Here is a 16,655-nt window from a genome sequence, read left to right as displayed (position 1 = left end):
CACATGACGAAGAAATGAGATACTGGTGTGTGGAGTGTGTTTTCCTGGTGCCATACCACTTGGTCATGTGCCTTTGAGGATGTGATGTGTAGAGTCACCTACGATGGGAGTACCTCAGGCTGCATCCACCCCGGTAGCTGCAAGAGAGTAGACTCTGGGACCTCGAGGGTTTACTGTGGAGCAAAACCATCTGAACTGCTTTTCCAAACCCCAAGGGCTTGTGGTAATAGAAGGGTCAGGGGGCTGGAGAGCAGGCGTACACACCCCTCCCCCAGAAGGACAGGGACTAGGGGAGAGGGCCAGGACACAGCCCTGGGCCTCCCGCCACACAATTCTCCCTTCCTGTTGTCTCAGGATGGTTCTGGCAGGATGCATCTGCCAGAGTTCCAGGCCCAGACCTCCCTCAGGGCAGGTTCCCACTGAGACCGCCCCCTCCCCCAGTACATGTGCATGCACACGAGAACATACTAGAGATACACAAACATGCACGCTTGAGCTCACAGCCTCCCTCATGCCCTTCCCCAAGCCACATGTGCCACCCAGAGACATGCAAATCCACACACACACACAGGCCCACAGATACAAAGGTACAAAGATGTGCACAAAGATCTCCACCTGCCTGCAAACACCACATACATGTGTGCACAAGTATGCATTGTGCACACATACACAGCACCCCACTGGGAGGAGGATGGTGGGCACAAAGTGATGTGGGCTGCAGGGCTGGGGTGAGTGCTAGCCCCAGTCAGTCTAGTCTTGGCTTGCTAAAGGCGGCTTCAACCAGGTAAAGCAGGCTTACTTGTATATCTGAGAAAGAGTGCCATGGGAAGGCCTGAGGGTGTGGGGAAGGCCTGGACAGATGGAGCCCAGAAGAGGCAGGGCAGCCAGGCAGGACCTGTGCAGATGGGAGGAGACTCCCTTGGACCTGAGAAAGGGTAAGGTCATGGGCACAGCACGAGGGCAAAGGCCAAGACCTGTGTGCATGTGGGAAAGGTCTGAGATACATAGGACCATCATAAGTAGTAAGGAAGGGGTGTTGGGTAGAGCAGTGGGGTCCCACACTCTGAGCTTCTCTCAGTGTGGATGATATTTGCAGGCTCCTTCTTCATGCTGGCAGCTCAGGCCATTTGGAGTCAGAGGTGGGGCCCAGTCAGGGTTCAGCTGAGGCTGTGCTTAGTAAGGGGGGACATGTCTGTGGTGGGGACAAGTGACCTTGGCCAGAGCAAGAGTCAGTTTGTGATGAAGATTACTGGTTGTCATGAAGCCTTGGGGCTGATGCTACTCTGGCTGTACATGAGCTCACAAAGCCATGCCAATCAAGAGCCACCAGGCTGGCCCTATCCTGGATAAATATCCCAAAAAGTGCCTGAACAATGAGGGACTTGACATGATACCTCATGACCCAGCAACACAGTAACTTCGTTTCCTTCCCAGGCTTGGCAAGTGGCTATTCCATGACACCACCAGCTCTGAACATCACAGAGGAGGCATACATCATTGACACTGGAGACAGCCTGTCCATCTCCTGCAGGTATTGGGCCCTTCTCATCTAGGAGTCCAAGGAAGCTGTGGAAGGCAAAGGCTAGATGTGGAGGCTGATCCTCCCCAGGATAGAGAGGCCTGGAGCTCCTCGGATGTGGCTGCCTAGAGGCCCAGCCACCCTTCAGTGGCCCCTGGCCCACTGATCCAGCCTCTTAGAGCTCCCTGGAACCCCAGCTATGGGCCAAGGCCTGAGTTACCTTGCAGGCCAGCCTGCCACTAACAATCCCAGGAGCCAGGCAGAGAGCCAGGCAATGGCTCTAGGCAATGAGCCCAAACCCTGGTTTTCCCTTCCTTGGGGTAAGATTGTATGAGGTGAAGCTCTCGGCTTCTCAGGGAGTGTGCTACTGACTTCTCTCATCTTCTACTAGGGGACAGCACCCCCTTGAGTGGGCCTGGCCAGGAGCCCAGGAGGTGCTGGCCATGGAGGGAAAGGAAGGTGAGGATGTGCGGGCAGCGCAAGACTGCGAGGGTACAGAAGCTAGGCCCTACTGCAAGGCTCTGTTGCTGGCTGAGGCCCGTGCCAACAACACGGGCAGCTACCACTGCTACTACAAGTACATCAAGGCTCGCATTGAGGGCACCACGGCTGCCAGCACTTATGTGTTTGTGAGAGGTGAGGCTACAGGATGAGTGAGAAGGCCAGACTTGGGCAGGGCCCTAGAGTGGGAGTCTGGTACTTGTGCCTACCTCACTCAGGGAAGGGAAGCTCATCCTGCTCCAAACAGCCAGCAGCGGGAGCAGCACAACCCCGCCCCCTGGGACTGCCCTGCCGCCTCCCAGTCCTGGCCCGACCTTCCCCACTCCCGCTCCCTCTCCTCAGACTTCGAGCAGCCCTTCATCAACAAAGCTGGCACGCTCCTGGTCAACAGGAAGGACTTCATGTGGGTTCCCTGCCGAGTATCCATCCCAGGCCTCAACGTCACACTGCGCTCGGTATTATCCCCATCCTCACTCCCACCCAAGGATCTAACCTTCCTGTGCCATCCCTAGGAAAGATGGCTGCTTGTCTGACCAGGGACAGGGGCAGCAAAGCACTGACAGTCTCTGTGTCCCTCCAGCAAAGCACAGTGCTACATCCTGATGGACAGGAGGTGGTGTGGGATGACCGCCAGGGTATGCGGGTACCCACACCACTGCTGCGTGATGCCCTGTACCTGCAGTGTGAGACAACATGGGCCGGTCAGGACTTCCTTTCCAACCCATTCATTGTGCATATCACAGGTAAGAGCTTTCACTGCCACATCCTCTGCCATCCGAGGTGCACTGGGAGGAACAGGGCAGACATCCCACCCCGCCCTACAGTTCTCAGTCACTGCTAGTGCCACCGGTGGTCTTGGTACACATCTTGAATACTGTCCTGTGAGGGGCGCGGGAGTCACTGCACATATGTCACCAGGCAATGAGCTCTATGACATCCAGCTGTTTCCCAAGAAGTCCCTGGAGCTGTTGGTTGGAGAGAAGCTGGTCCTGAACTGCACGGTGTGGGCTGAGTTCAATTCGGGTGTCACCTTCGACTGGGACTATCCGGGGAAGCAGGTGATGTCAATAGCTAGGCTTCTTCCTCCTCCCCGTGGCTATCCTGTCCCCAGTACCATCACTGCCCATGCCACCTGTACCTGGCACACACTGGGCCCTTGTAGGGAAGAGGTGCAGACTCAACCAGTGTCAGGAAACCCATGTGTTAGGGAACTTTCCACCCAAGGCAAATTCTGAGGCTGGGCTTCCAGAGCCACCACTGGCTGGGTAGGGCTCTGTGCCTTTCGTGGGTTGGGTCTGCCACAGCCTGCCTGCTGACCCCAGGCTCTCCGTGGGTGCGGCAGGCAGAGCGGGGTAGATGGGCACCTGAGCGGCGCTCCCAGCAGACTCATACCGAGCTCTCCAGCATCCTGACCATCCACAATGTCAGCCAGCACGACCTGGGCCCTTACGTATGTGAGGCCAACAATGGCATTCAGCGGTTCCGGGAGAGCACCGAGGTCATTGTGCATGGTATGGCCTGGTATCCAGGGTCACTGTGCCCAAAGTGTCTTGGGGTGGGCCTACCATTATGGAGCAAACCTGGGAAATTAGGGAATGTGGGTCAGAGGTCATGTTGCACCTGAGCGGTGGGAATCCTGCCAAAGGGGAGGGAATGCTATGGCTGTGAGAGGAAGGCATGCCCAGCTTCTGCAGGCTGGACACCAGGGTGAGCCTAGTCTGCAAGGAGAAGCTAGGAAGCCCTGGGAAGTGGTGGATTATCCCCAGGTTTACACTGATGCCTCCTGTCTGGCAGAAAAGCCCTTCATCAGTGTGGAGTGGCTCAAAGGACCCATCCTGGAGGCCACAGCAGGTGATGAGATGGTGAAATTGCCTGTGAAGCTAGCAGCGTACCCCCCACCGGAATTCCAATGGTAACAGCCCTGGACACCTTCTCCTTGCTTCTCAGCCAGGCTTACCACAAAACTGCCCAAATAGTGAGAAGTGCAATGCTTTTTGCCATCAGAGCCTAAACCCAGAGTCTCAGATGTCCTTGCATATCAGGGCTGGTACCCCGATCCCTAGGTAGAACAGGACATGCACATAACTCAGTATTTCAGCTCAGAGGAAGCTCAGCACAGAAGCTGCTAAACCCTGAAAGGCTTAAATGCCCATCTTTGGTGTGTGTGCTGTGATGGGCATTGCCAGACTTTCTCTACCTGCTTCTTGCATCCTCTTAGCATCTCCTAGACCCTGCCTGCTGGACCCTTGAGTGCTGAGTAAACTCAGGGCCTGTCCCACTACAGTGGCTTTGGTTCTCTGGGCCGCCTTCCAACAGGGGTCTCTGGTCTCTCCAATTTAGAGGTTTGAGATGCCATCAGGGTGTGACAGAATTTTATGGAGCCAAGCCCTAAGCTGTGTGGCAGTAAGCAAAGAAACCCACTGTTCAGGATGTTGCAGGCAAGCTAAGAGTTAGATTTTCCTGCAGGGTGTGCCCAGGACACATAGGTGCCCCTTAGTGATAGTTTAGGAGGGCACAGCACCACCCACCTCAATACTCTTTCATCCTCTGAGCCATCCACGTGTCTCAACCATGGTAAATTCCACTACAGCTTGAATCCATGTTGTACAAGTGAGCAAACATGCAAGCTAGCCAAACAAGACTTGCCCTTCTGAGTTTGAGGCACCTCCTTCCTAGCAAGATTTTTTTCTGGTACAAGGGCAAGCAGTGGCCCCCAAGGGTCCTCAGCTAGGATTACCCTGTTCTGGCCATAGACTGGAAACAAACTTCTCATGGGATGGTTCAGGATGCCTAGCCCCTGGGCCAAGTGGTCCTGGACTGTCAATATGCATCTTTGTGGCATACTGCCAGAGCCCTTGAGGACAGGCCCTGATGGTAATGATGCAGCTGTCAACCTTGTTCACACAAGTGCTGCTCCTTGAGACACCAGATCCCTGTCCTCTGCCCCCTGAGGTCAGTGGTACTGAATGTACTCTCAGTGGGCGGCCAGCTCTGCTGCATTTGGTGTTCAGCCTGATCCTCAGGCAGCTTTTGGCAGTTCACCACATCTGGCCCTTCTCTTCCCTCTTAGCCAACATCTGTCTTCAATAAGTGCCCAGCAACTCCAGGACACTAGTGGTCATTAGAGTTACACAAATGCCCACTGTTCAAGTGGCATTATCATATAAGAACTCTGAATCAGTGAATGACGAGCAGTCGAGTAGACAGACAACCGGACTTGTCCTTGGCTTCTGAAGTGCCCAGTATGTGCAGCAAGGTGATGGTGCTCTTTCAATGAGGCTTGCAACCCTACAAGTGCACTGTCTCAGTTTTCAGATGAAGATACTGAGTCTTGGGACAGTGAAGGGGTCTTGCCATGACCACAGACCTGGATTCTAGCAGCCTCTGTGCCACAGTCATGCAGATGGCATAACCTTGGTTCTGCCCATGCCCTACCCTGCTCTGAGGTCCCAGGCAAGTCACTTCCCTCTCTAATCCTGATTGCTGAGAACAGGATCCCTGCATCCTCTTCATCTTAGGCCTCTGGACAAAATATGTGCCTTTATCAGGCCATACCACGGAGTCTTTGTGGCTCAGCACATCGAGAAGGGCTTGCCTGATTGGGAGAATCTGTTGCAAAAAAATTCAACATGGCCAGGCACTCAGGCTCAGAGGCAACAGCTCCCTTCAGGAAATCCAGGTCAGGAACAGAGGGAGGCTGGCCTGTGGAGTACAAGGCACCCAGTTGTACATGTAACAGAGTTCTAGAGGGAGCGGACTGCTCCTGTCTCCATGAGGCTCCCATATGCAAACAGACGTCTGTATCAGCACCAGCGTGCTGGCTGGAGGTGCAGCTCAGTGGGAGAACATTTGCTGAGGATGTAAGACCCTGGGTTTGGTTTCCAGAATTAAGAAAGTGAAAAGAAGGAAGGAGGAAGGAAAGAAGACAAGAAGACAGTAGGCTGAAGAACAGTGAGATGGAGACAGGGCCAGGGCAGACAGGGCCAGGCACCAGCATTCTTTGAAGAGCCAATACCCTAACCCTAGTGAAGAAGGGAAGGAGCTGTGCAAATTTCCATCTACAAGAAAGAGCATCCAAGTAAGGTAGTAGTAAGTGTATTGACCCTGTGAAAGCCATGTGTTTGGAGAGCTCACACAAGAGCAAAGCCAAGGCTCAGAGAGCCAGCCAGTTACCCCACATGCTGTATTCTTTTAACTATCCCTTCACTCCTTTATGTGGATGTTGAGAAAGACGACAAGGGTCCACTGAGGGCACTGTGGACAGTCTCTGATGCTGAAACTCAGCATTTGTGAACCCTTCATATCTGTGTGCTCTACATCCACATATCCAAGTAATCATAGATGGAAAATATTTTAAAAAATTATGTCAGGGCTAGACATATGGCTTGGCAGTTAAGGCACTTGCCTATAAAACCTAACCGCCTGGGTTCAAATCCCTAGTACCCACATAAAGCCAGATGCACAAAGTGGTATATGCATCTGGAGTCTGTTTGCAGTGGCAGGAGACCCTGACATACCTATTCTCTCTGTCTCTCTTCTATCACTACTTGCAAATAAATAAAATATTTTTTTTAAAAGTCAGACATGATGGTACATACTTTTAATCCCAGAACTCAGGAGGTTGAGGTAGGAGGATCACTGTGAGTTTGGGGCCAACCTGAGACTACAATTCTAGGTCAGCCTGGGCTAGAGTGACAGACACCCTACCTGAAAAAACAAAAACAATTTTTGTCTATACCAAACATGGACAGATAATAGTTTTGTCATCCCTGAATACACTACTATCATACCTATATACATACACTTATGTTAAGTATTAAAAATAATCTGGAGATAGATTAACATATATAAAGGATCTTATAGATTATGTACAAATATTATGCTATTTTATAGAAGGGACTTGAGCCATGAATTTTGGAGTGAGAATTTGGGATTTTGGTAACTGAAGGGAGCCCTAGAACCATTCTATTTGGAGGGACTAGCAATGCCAGCACAGTGCTAGGGTGGGGTGCACACAGCCTCTGGATTTCTTTTCCTGGCCAGGTACAAGGACAAAAAGGCAATGACCGGACGACACAGTCCACACGCCCTGGTACTCAAAGAGGTGACTGAGGCTAGCGCGGGCCTGTACACCCTCGCCCTGTGGAACTCTGCAGCTGGCCTGAAGTGCAATATCAGCCTGGAGCTGGTGGTGAATGGTATGGGGGCAAGGGGTGGGGCAGGGATGGGTCAGACAGGGGCTCAGGTGTGGGTGGTGGGCACCAGCTGACTGGCTGTCTGCCTGTGCCCTTAGTGCCCCCCCACATCCACGAGAAGGAGGCCTCTTCCCCCAGCATCTACTCCCGCCACAGTCGCCAGGCCCTCACGTGCACAGCCTACGGGGTGCCTCCGCCTCTCAGCGTCCAGTGGCATTGGAGGCCTTGGACGCCCTGCAAGATGTTTTCCCAGCGCAGCCTGTGAGTGTGGCTTCTACCTGTTCTCCTCTAACTGCCCACCCCATCTCCAGCTTGCCTTGTTAGTCCCAGTTTCCAGCCCCTCTTGCCATCTAGAATCCCTGCACCCTTCCCCAGAACCCTGCTCCAAACTCAAACCTAGCTTTGCTTTTGTTGCCTAAAGTTTTATGTCCAGACCAATATCATGAAGCATTTTTCTTATGTTTACATCTTTAATCTGTTTTAGGTGAAAGGCAGGGATCTATTTTTCATTATTTTCATGTAGATACTCAGTTTTCCCACTGTTATATACTGAGGCGACTGTTCTTTCTCCAGTATGTGTTCGTGGCACCCTTATCAAAACTCATTTCGCTGCCAATGTGTACACTTATTCTTTAACTATTATTTCCACTGGTCTGGGTGTCTGTTTTCTTGAAGTACCTTGCTGCTTCAGTTACTGTGACTTTGAAATCAGACAGTGTGATGCTTCTAGCTGCCAGTTCTTTTGGCTCAAGATTGCTTTGGCATCTTTTGTATTTTCATGGAAATTTTAAGATTGTTGTTCTATTTCTATGAAGAAAGTCATTAGTATGTTGCCAGGGACTGCATTGAATCTAGAAGTCTTTGGGTAGTACGGACATTTTCATAATATTATTTCACTGATTTAGCCCTAGTCAATCCCTGGCTTCACCTTGCCTGAGCGAGTCTCACATTCTCCCTGTGTATTAATCTTATGATAGCAGGCCAGGCTGGATCCATCCCATCTGCCTCTATCCAGTGCAAAGCATCACCCATCGAAATCTAAAGGATATCTCCTTCCAAGTCCAAGGCTGATTCCATCCACCAAGAGGACAGACATGGAACAGTTTTATAAAACATGCTGAACCCTGGGACAACCAAACATACTCCCACACTTTATGTTATCTATGAAGCTCAAAGTCACTTCCTTATAGATAAGGAAATAGTATCAGGAAAGAAGACAACTTTCTCAGGGTCACAGTTACAAGCAACAGAGCCTGACCAGGTGCTGAGCCATGATCCTCTACACCAAGCACAGTGTCAAAAGGACAAATAGAGCTAGACATGGTGGTGCATACCTGTATCACAGCACTTAAGAGGCAGGAGGATCAGGAGTTAATGGTCATCCTCAGCTATATAGCCAATTCAAGGCCAACCTGGGATTTATAAAAGGGGGGTAGTGGAGACAGGTGAGCCCTGGAGAGCACTCTGGGCAGAGGCAATTTCAACATGCAAGGGATAGGAGCAGAGGGTATGGAGGTGGCAGGGATGTTGAAGGCACTAGGAAGCCAGTGAAGTATATTAAGAAGAGCCAGATTTGCCATTTGGCAAGAGATTCACAGGCTGTCACAGGCTGGAAAGGGGACATAAGCCAGGAATCCTCCATATGGCCCAGGGCTGAGGCTGTAGTGTAGTGAGAGGGGAGGCTCATGAGGAATGGCCTGTGGGTCTGAGATGTGCAAGCCTCTTAAAGGGCTCCTGTAGATCACATGGATAAATCCACTCCCTCTGATGAGCCATCATTATGCTCTGTGTTAAATGATGGAGCCTTGGGGTCCTCGCCCTGCCCTGCAGGTAGGGGCAGTCAGGAGCCTCGATCATTCCCCTTTCCTCATGCCCAAGGGAGAGGAGAGAAGTAGATCAGAGTGGTAACTGTGCGCCCTCCCTGGAAAAATGCACCCACAGTGTAGTCTGCAAGAAAACACGTGGCAGGAGTGAGACAATGTGGTGCTGTCTGGCGCTGAGCAATGTTCCAGAAACAAAAGCCCTTCATGCCCCATAGGCCTAAGGACTAGTCTTCTCAACTCTGTGGCTAAGAATGACAAAGGCATGACCCCTCACCCCCAGCCTGAGTCTCCCTGCTCCTGTCCCTCATCTGCCCTTGTCCCTTCTGGTCTTTGGCAGCCGGCGACAGCAGCGGGATCACATGCCACAGTGCCGGGACTGGAGGGAGGTAACCATGCAAGATGCTGTGAACCCTATTGAGAGCCTGGACACCTGGACTGAGTTTGTGGAGGGGAAGAATAAGGTATGGGCAAGCCTGGGCCCTGAGTGGTCAGGAAAGGAAGAGAAGGAAAGATGGGAGGACTTCTTCCTGCCTTTGTTCAGTTTCTACCTGGCCTGAAGAGCTCTAGGGACAGCATAGCCAGGTGTAGTTTTTTCTTTTTTTTTTTTTCTTTTTTTTTTTTTTTTTTTTGCCATCTCTGGGCTTCAGTCTCCCTAACTGTGTATGGGTTGGGGCCAGGCCTTCCCAGACAAGGAAACTCAGATAGAGAAGGAGACCTCATCTGCCCATAAGTCCCAGGGTAGGGAGAGGATGGACCTGGGGGCTGACCAGGTCTCCACAGAAGACTGTAGAGCCGCTGACCAGCTTGGGGGCAATGCAGAAGAGAAGAGGCCAGGAGGGGGAGGGGGACTGAACAAAGGCACCCACTTCCTACAGTCACTTCCTGTTTTCCTACACACCTCCAGAGTCTCTTCCTGTTCCAGGCCTGGCCAGGAAGTGCCCGGCTTGAGGTGGGGGTGGGGATGTCTTTGGCTGGTAGGTGGAGTCTATGGTCCTCTCTCCTCCCTTCCTGAGCTTTCTACTCCCAGAGAGAATTTTTCTAGAATCCTGGGATACCCCCCTCCCAACATACCTCCTCTACTACCTGTAAGCACATGGCAAAGACATTACACGTTGACTAGATACTAACCTTAGGCCATAGCTTGATCCTAGCTCAGGAGGGTCTGACCCCTGATGTGACTGACTAGTTTGAATTTTAACCCTTGCAAGGACAGGTCTAGTGGCTGAGACTGGCTCCTCACCCTTCAATGTGGCCACAATCTGAGCCATGCCACAAACAGGTCCCTCTGGTCCTACCATCAGCCACCTTCTGACTTCAGCTACAACTGAGGCCATTGTCCCTGCATTATCCCTTGACTTTTCTGGGGAGCCACTTTTCTGCTGCACAAGGACCTTACCTGACCATTCTGGGTCCTATCTCTTGGGCTTTGGTTATCAGTAGTCAAAGCTTCAGTTTCCCCATTACTGGTGGGCACAGGAGCCTCCTTGAATGGGGTGTCCAAGTAGGAAATGGAGAATGTGTTCTGACCAGACGGTGAGCAAGCTGGTGATCCAAGATGCCAACGTGTCGGCCATGTACAAGTGTGTTGTCTTCAACAAGGTTGGCCAGGACGAGAGGCTTATCTACTTTTATGTGACCAGTGAGTAAAGAGATTGTTCGGGGTGGAGGGGGCGGGATTCACTCCACCTGGCTGCCAGGGTTAAACTCACCGAGCTTATGATGCCCATGGAACACTCAGCCCATAGGAACCCTGAGACAGAGTGAGAGGGATAAATTCAAGGATCATCAGCCCATAGACTAGGTGTTGATGCTGGTGCTGTGGGCTGGAATGGCACCCTCTGCCCTCAGCCTGGGGGTTCTCTCCCCCAGGCTTGGCTTCCGGCACCTTGCAGCTACACCTAGTTCTACCTCCCTTTCACCCTTCCTCAACCTGGAGCCCTGTAGTTCACATAGCATTTTGCCTCATAGCAAAGGTCTAAATGGTTGACTCCGATTTTCAAATGTCGGTGACCTCTGGAAACCAAGTGGCACATGAGTGTTGGGACACTCACTGGGCCCCGAGGTATGGATCCAGAGAGAATGCTTGGGGATAGGGAGAGCCTGACAAGAGAGATGAAAATCCAGAGTGGCGCTATGGAAACCGGTTACAAGGAAAGGCAGTTGGCAAGGTATGGTCAGTAGCAAGAGAGAATGAGGACTTCACAGAAGACCCCAGTGAGTCCGGTTATAAGGAAGTTGATCTGGGCTCTGGAAAAGGTGGCTACAGCCCCCCTGGTTAGCTTAACCGGGAGTCAGAGATAGGAGAAACCTAACTGCCAGGAGTAGGGCTGACTTCCAAGCATGGGCTCCAGGGGTCAGTGAGAAAAGGAGAGGAAAGAGATCTGAGCAGTATGGATACACATGATGCATACCCTTAAGCGAGTGAATTCAAAGCCTAGTAGGGAAATAGGCACTGCGGCAGTTGGATAGGTGAGTAAAATTCGGGATGGTGTCCGTGGGTTCCTCTTCCCTCCTTAGCCATCCCCGACGGCTTCAGTATTGAATCGGAGCCTTCCGAGGAGCCTTTGGAGGGCCAGTCTGTGCGTCTCAGCTGCCGGGCGGACAACTACACGTACGAGCATCTGCGTTGGTACCGGCTCAACCTCTCGACGCTGCACGACGCTCACGGGAACCCGCTGCTGCTCGACTGCAAGAACGTGCATCTGTTTGCCACTCCGCTGGCCGCCAGCCTAGAAGAGGCTGCGCCCGGGGTGCGCCACTCCACACTCAGCCTGAGCATCCCCCGAGTGGCGCCCGAACACGAGGGTGACTACGTGTGCGAGGTGCAGGACCGGCGCAGCCAGGACAAGCACTGTCACAAGAAGTACCTGTCAGTGCAGGGTGAGGTGGGCGAAGCGGTCGCCGTGTGCCGTGCCAGGTGGGCGGAGTCAGGGGAAAGGGCGGTGCAGCTTCCGCCTTTGCACGCGGCCCCACACGCTCCAAGATGGTCCATTCTCCAGCCTGGGCCTTCGCGGGGACCTCCCTCCCCCGCCTCCGCCTGACCTCGCTGCGGAGACCCGCAGCTCTCCCGCGCATGTTCACCCTTCCTGAAGCGTCATGCAACCCATGTTACCCCACCAGCCCTGAACTGCCCCGTCCTGAGGTGCCCTCTTGGTTTCTGCGCCTTCATTTGGCTCCCTCTCCACCCCGCCACAGCCCTGGAAGCCCCTCGGCTCACGCAGAACTTGACCGACCTCCTGGTGAACGTGAGCGATTCGCTGGAGATGCGGTGCCCCGTGGCCGGAGCGCACGTGCCCAGCATAGTGTGGTACAAAGACGAAAGACTGCTGCAGAAAGAGTCGGGTAGGGGTAGTGGACCTGAGTGGGTGGGGCCAGAGACCTGCCAACGCCCTCAGACCCACCTGACCAGGAATCCTAACCCCGGCAGGAATCGACCTGGCCGACTCGAACCAGAAGCTGAGCATCCAGCGCGTGCGTGAGGAGGACGCAGGCCGCTATCTGTGCAGCGTGTGCAATGCCAAGGGCTGCGTCAACTCCTCCGCCAGCGTGGCGGTGGAAGGTGCGCCACCTCCTGGCTCCGCTGGACTCTCCTAGCACCTAGTCAGCCCTTTCCTGTGGTCACTCCATGCAAGGTGTGCCCACTGCAAATAGGATACAATCCTCCCTTACGCGACCCACTTTCTGCTCACTCAGGTTCCGAGGATAAAGGCAGCATGGAAATCGTGATCCTCATCGGCACTGGGGTTATCGCTGTCTTCTTCTGGGTCCTCCTGCTCCTCATCTTCTGTAACATGAGGAGGGTGAGATCCTTCCCCTTGCAGCCTTTTGTCACTACTAATGGGGTCCCTCTTCACTCTTCCCCATTCTGTTTCTGCTCCAGCCAGCCCTTAAGTCACCAAATAAGAGCTCCGTATTAATCACCTGGCAATCTCCTATCTAGGAAGACTCCCCATCCTTCCATTCGGAGCTCCAACAGGAGCAGAGCCTTGATTGACAGTTCATCTGTCCAGAGTAAAGTTATATTCAAGTCACAGTTGTATGACCAAATCAATGAGCTGTTCCCACTCTCACCCCCAGCCGGCCCATGCAGACATCAAGACAGGCTACCTGTCCATCATCATGGACCCCGGAGAGGTGCCTTTGGAAGAGCAGTGTGAATACCTGTCCTATGATGCCAGCCAGTGGGAGTTCCCAAGGGAACGGCTGCACCTTGGTGAGGCTAGCACCCAGCTGCCCCATCCACCATGCAACCACGCATTGCCTGGCAAGGACAGCTTCAGCGGCTACACAGTTGGCAGAATGGAGTGCCAGAAATCCCTCCATTCTCAGAATTTGTGCCAGGGAGGCCCTCCTGGTCCCCACCTGGCCTGACCCATTCCATCTGTGCCTGAGTCCCTAGAACCACAGCCAGGGATCTTAATTCTCAGGCCCCCAAGGTCATTTCCTGTAGCTCTGAACAGGGTGGGTCTGTCCCACCTGCCCAAAGAGGATGCTGGGGCCTTCCTGTCTGTCTCTCCTCTCCCATTTTCCCCGATCCTGCTCCCCAAGCTTTTCCTGTTTGGCAGAAGCTCCCATGTTCCTCCTGCTCCTGGCTCTTCCTTCCTGGCCTTTGGGACAGGTTGCCCCTGCTGCCCACCCTTCTGCACTCTCACCGCCATAACAGCTCACCCTGAGCTGGTTCCCTGCCTTCACAGGGAGAGTCCTTGGCCATGGGGCTTTCGGGAAAGTGGTGGAAGCCTCAGCTTTTGGCATCAACAAAGGCAGCAGTTGTGACACTGTGGCTGTAAAAATGCTGAAAGGTACGGAGTTGTGCCTAGAAGGGGAGCTGTGGAACAGCAGCTATGGGCGGAACTGAGCTGAAGGAAGGGAAGCTGAGCCCCAGCTACCATCCCTTCCCCCCAAAATTCTCTAGAAAGGTGGAACTAATCAGAGAGAAGCTTTATTCGGAGCCTCACTGGGGTCAGCGGAATGTTCTGGGGACTCAGCTCCTAACCCCAACAGTAGCAGAGTGTACCTTAGCTAAGCCAGTCCCAGGAGGAGGGTCAGGTAGGAATTGAGAAAGAAATCAGGGCAGGTCCTGCACCATGCTAGGCCCCTGTGTCCCCTCCAGAAGGTGCAACAGCCAGCGAGCACCGCGCCCTGATGTCAGAGCTCAAGATCCTAATCCACATCGGTAACCACCTCAACGTGGTCAACCTCCTGGGGGCTTGCACCAAGCCCAACGGTATGGAGCTGGGAACCGGGATTCCCTTGGAAAAGGACCAGGCAGTGGGCACTTGCACTTCCACTGTGGGTGGGAATAGGCTGCAGGGCCTGGGGCACAGCAGAGCACAGAAGGGAAAAGGGACAGTGGTGGGCATCAGGCCAAGGCGTTGCTGCGCCTTGGCCCTCCAGCATGCCCTCAGTCACCAAGTGCCTGGATTCTGCTCTGCCTTGTCCCAGGCCCCCTCATGGTGATTGTGGAATTCTGCAAGTATGGTAACCTCTCCAACTTCTTGCGCGCCAAGCGGGAGGCTTTCAATCCCTACGCAGTAAGTGGGCACCCCAGCCTGCTGCTAGAGCTCAGCTGAAGAGTTTCTGATGGGGCTAGCTGACAATAGAAGTGGGAGGTGACTCTGCTGGGAGAGGAAGCCCTTCTTGGACTGGTTTCGTCCACAGGAGAAGTCTCCGGAGCAGCGAAGGCGCTTTCGGGCAATGGTGGAAGGCACCAAGGCTGACCAATGGAGGTCAGGAAGCAGTGACAGGGCTCTACTCACAAGGCTGCTGATGGGCAAAGGAGGAACAGGACGGGCCCCTCCTGTACAAGAAAGTAAGAGCCAGTGTCTGTCTGCTACAGTAAGATCTCATGATCAGGCACCCAAAGATAAGCTAGCCTGGAACAGGATAGGGGGTGGAGGGGAAATGAAGATAACTCAGGAGTAGGAAATGGAATTTGATTTGGGTATCACAGGGTAACTAGGAGTTTGCCTGGCAGACACGATGAAGGAGCAATATAGAACCAAATAGTCAGGCACCATGGCACAACCATATTCATTGCTCTGGGAGTAGCAAGTGGATATCTCAATGAGCATGGAAGTTAAGTGCAAAAGAGGGGACTTATAATGTCTGGGGACTTGGGGGCCAGTAAGATCTGGGCTCACAAATGATACATTTGGAGCTGAGTGGAAGGTAGGAGTCATGAAAAGGCTCCTCTGAACCTCTCTCACTTGCACAGCTGAGGACCTGTGGCTGAGCCTGCTGACCGTGGAGGACCTTGTCTGCTACAGCTTCCAGGTGGCCCGGGGGATGGAGTTCCTGGCTTCCCGAAAGGTAGGTCCCCCAAACTCCACCAAGGCCCTTTATAGCAGAGGATACAACACCCATTGGCATAGATTGCTTAAACCTAGCTTTATCCCATAGTGACCCTGGGGTCAATTCATGTGTGCAAGCTAGACAGTGACAGAGCTGCATGTGGAATGGATCTGGCTGGCTCCTAAACTCTGTCCACTGTCCTCCCCATTTCACATGCTCTCTCAATAACAAGTCTTCAGGATGCACATAAACCTTTCTCCAAAACAGAAGGGTGCAGGCAGGGTATACCCTGGGGCACCCTGAAGCTCCAGGCCTGGTTGTCACCCTGGGGACTCAGACAAAATGCCTACCATCACCTCCCTTCCTAAACCCCTAGTGCATTCACAGAGACCTGGCTGCTCGGAACATCTTACTATCAGAAAGTGACGTGGTGAAGATCTGTGACTTTGGTCTTGCCCGAGACATCTACAAAGACCCTGACTACGTCCGCAAGGGCAGTGTGAGTCCAGGCCATGAGGAGCAGGGGATGCTGGGTAGATGGGGCAGGTGAGCACACAGATCACCTGTCCACAGGAGCAGGAGAGGCACTGCTGGTTTAGGGTGACATTTGGTCTGCCACCTGCCCAGCTTCTGGGAAACTCACTGCCACGAGGAGCTCACTAAGGTCTGAGTGACTATTCTACAGGGGCCCTTAGTGGCCCTTCTCACTGAGGCCGCCTGGGTCAGGAGATTAGAAACAGGAGATGACAAGTAAGGGCCACATCAGAAATTTTTTAATGGCATGCACATGTGTGTATGGTGTGTATGTGTGTATGTATGTTAATGTGTGTGTGCACAGGTGTACACATGTTGAGGCCAAAGATTGACATGAATGTCTTCCTCAGTTGCTCTCCACTTTATTTATTGAGACAGGATCTCTTGCTGAGCCCAGAGCTCATGGATTCAGCTTGTCTAGATAGCCAGCTGGCCTCAAGGATCTGCATGTCTTTGGTCTTTACCTCCTGAGTACTGCTGATATTCCAGGTGTGCACCTCCATGCCTTGACATTTACGTGGGTGCTGTGCATCCAAACTCAGGTCTTTGTGCTTGTACAGCAAATGCTGACTGACTGAGCCATCTTCCCAGCTCCAGTGCTTGTATTTTGCTTGGTACCTTGGCACATTTGATGGACACTGGGTTCCTGTTCCTGCTTTGTGAAGGCTGGATGTTCAGAAGCATCCAGTGAGTGCTGTCTGGGGTTGGAGCACATCTGTACTCAGTGGCAGGGTGGGTCCCTTCATTAGACCTCAGTGTCTAAACGAGTAGCCACTCCTGACTTGGAGGTGT

The 16,655-nt window shown here is 53.1% G+C and overlaps 1 protein-coding gene across 1 annotated transcript in view; it reads left to right on the top strand.

Moving 5' to 3' along the window:
* The window catches only part of Flt4 (fms related receptor tyrosine kinase 4), a 43,523-nt gene that overhangs the window by 13,198 nt on the left and 13,670 nt on the right, over nucleotides 1–16,655 (top strand). The window contains exons 2-23 of the mRNA XM_045152741.1: nucleotides 1,435–1,531; nucleotides 1,911–2,155; nucleotides 2,363–2,475; nucleotides 2,601–2,763; nucleotides 2,939–3,078; nucleotides 3,363–3,531; nucleotides 3,815–3,932; nucleotides 7,064–7,218; nucleotides 7,314–7,476; nucleotides 9,376–9,499; nucleotides 10,569–10,677; nucleotides 11,556–11,918; nucleotides 12,234–12,380; nucleotides 12,466–12,597; nucleotides 12,732–12,838; nucleotides 13,116–13,251; nucleotides 13,733–13,837; nucleotides 14,149–14,262; nucleotides 14,481–14,569; nucleotides 14,697–14,847; nucleotides 15,253–15,347; nucleotides 15,706–15,828. Of these exons, the coding sequence (XP_045008676.1) occupies nucleotides 1,435–1,531; nucleotides 1,911–2,155; nucleotides 2,363–2,475; nucleotides 2,601–2,763; nucleotides 2,939–3,078; nucleotides 3,363–3,531; nucleotides 3,815–3,932; nucleotides 7,064–7,218; nucleotides 7,314–7,476; nucleotides 9,376–9,499; nucleotides 10,569–10,677; nucleotides 11,556–11,918; nucleotides 12,234–12,380; nucleotides 12,466–12,597; nucleotides 12,732–12,838; nucleotides 13,116–13,251; nucleotides 13,733–13,837; nucleotides 14,149–14,262; nucleotides 14,481–14,569; nucleotides 14,697–14,847; nucleotides 15,253–15,347; nucleotides 15,706–15,828 (3,158 nt within the window). The remainder of the gene's footprint in view (nucleotides 1–1,434; nucleotides 1,532–1,910; nucleotides 2,156–2,362; nucleotides 2,476–2,600; nucleotides 2,764–2,938; nucleotides 3,079–3,362; nucleotides 3,532–3,814; nucleotides 3,933–7,063; nucleotides 7,219–7,313; nucleotides 7,477–9,375; nucleotides 9,500–10,568; nucleotides 10,678–11,555; nucleotides 11,919–12,233; nucleotides 12,381–12,465; nucleotides 12,598–12,731; nucleotides 12,839–13,115; nucleotides 13,252–13,732; nucleotides 13,838–14,148; nucleotides 14,263–14,480; nucleotides 14,570–14,696; nucleotides 14,848–15,252; nucleotides 15,348–15,705; nucleotides 15,829–16,655) is intronic.

Source organism: Jaculus jaculus, chromosome 6 (genome assembly GCF_020740685.1).
Source record: "Jaculus jaculus isolate mJacJac1 chromosome 6, mJacJac1.mat.Y.cur, whole genome shotgun sequence".
NCBI lineage: Eukaryota > Metazoa > Chordata > Mammalia > Rodentia > Dipodidae > Jaculus > Jaculus jaculus.
This window is presented reverse-complemented; position numbering and strand designations above follow the sequence as displayed.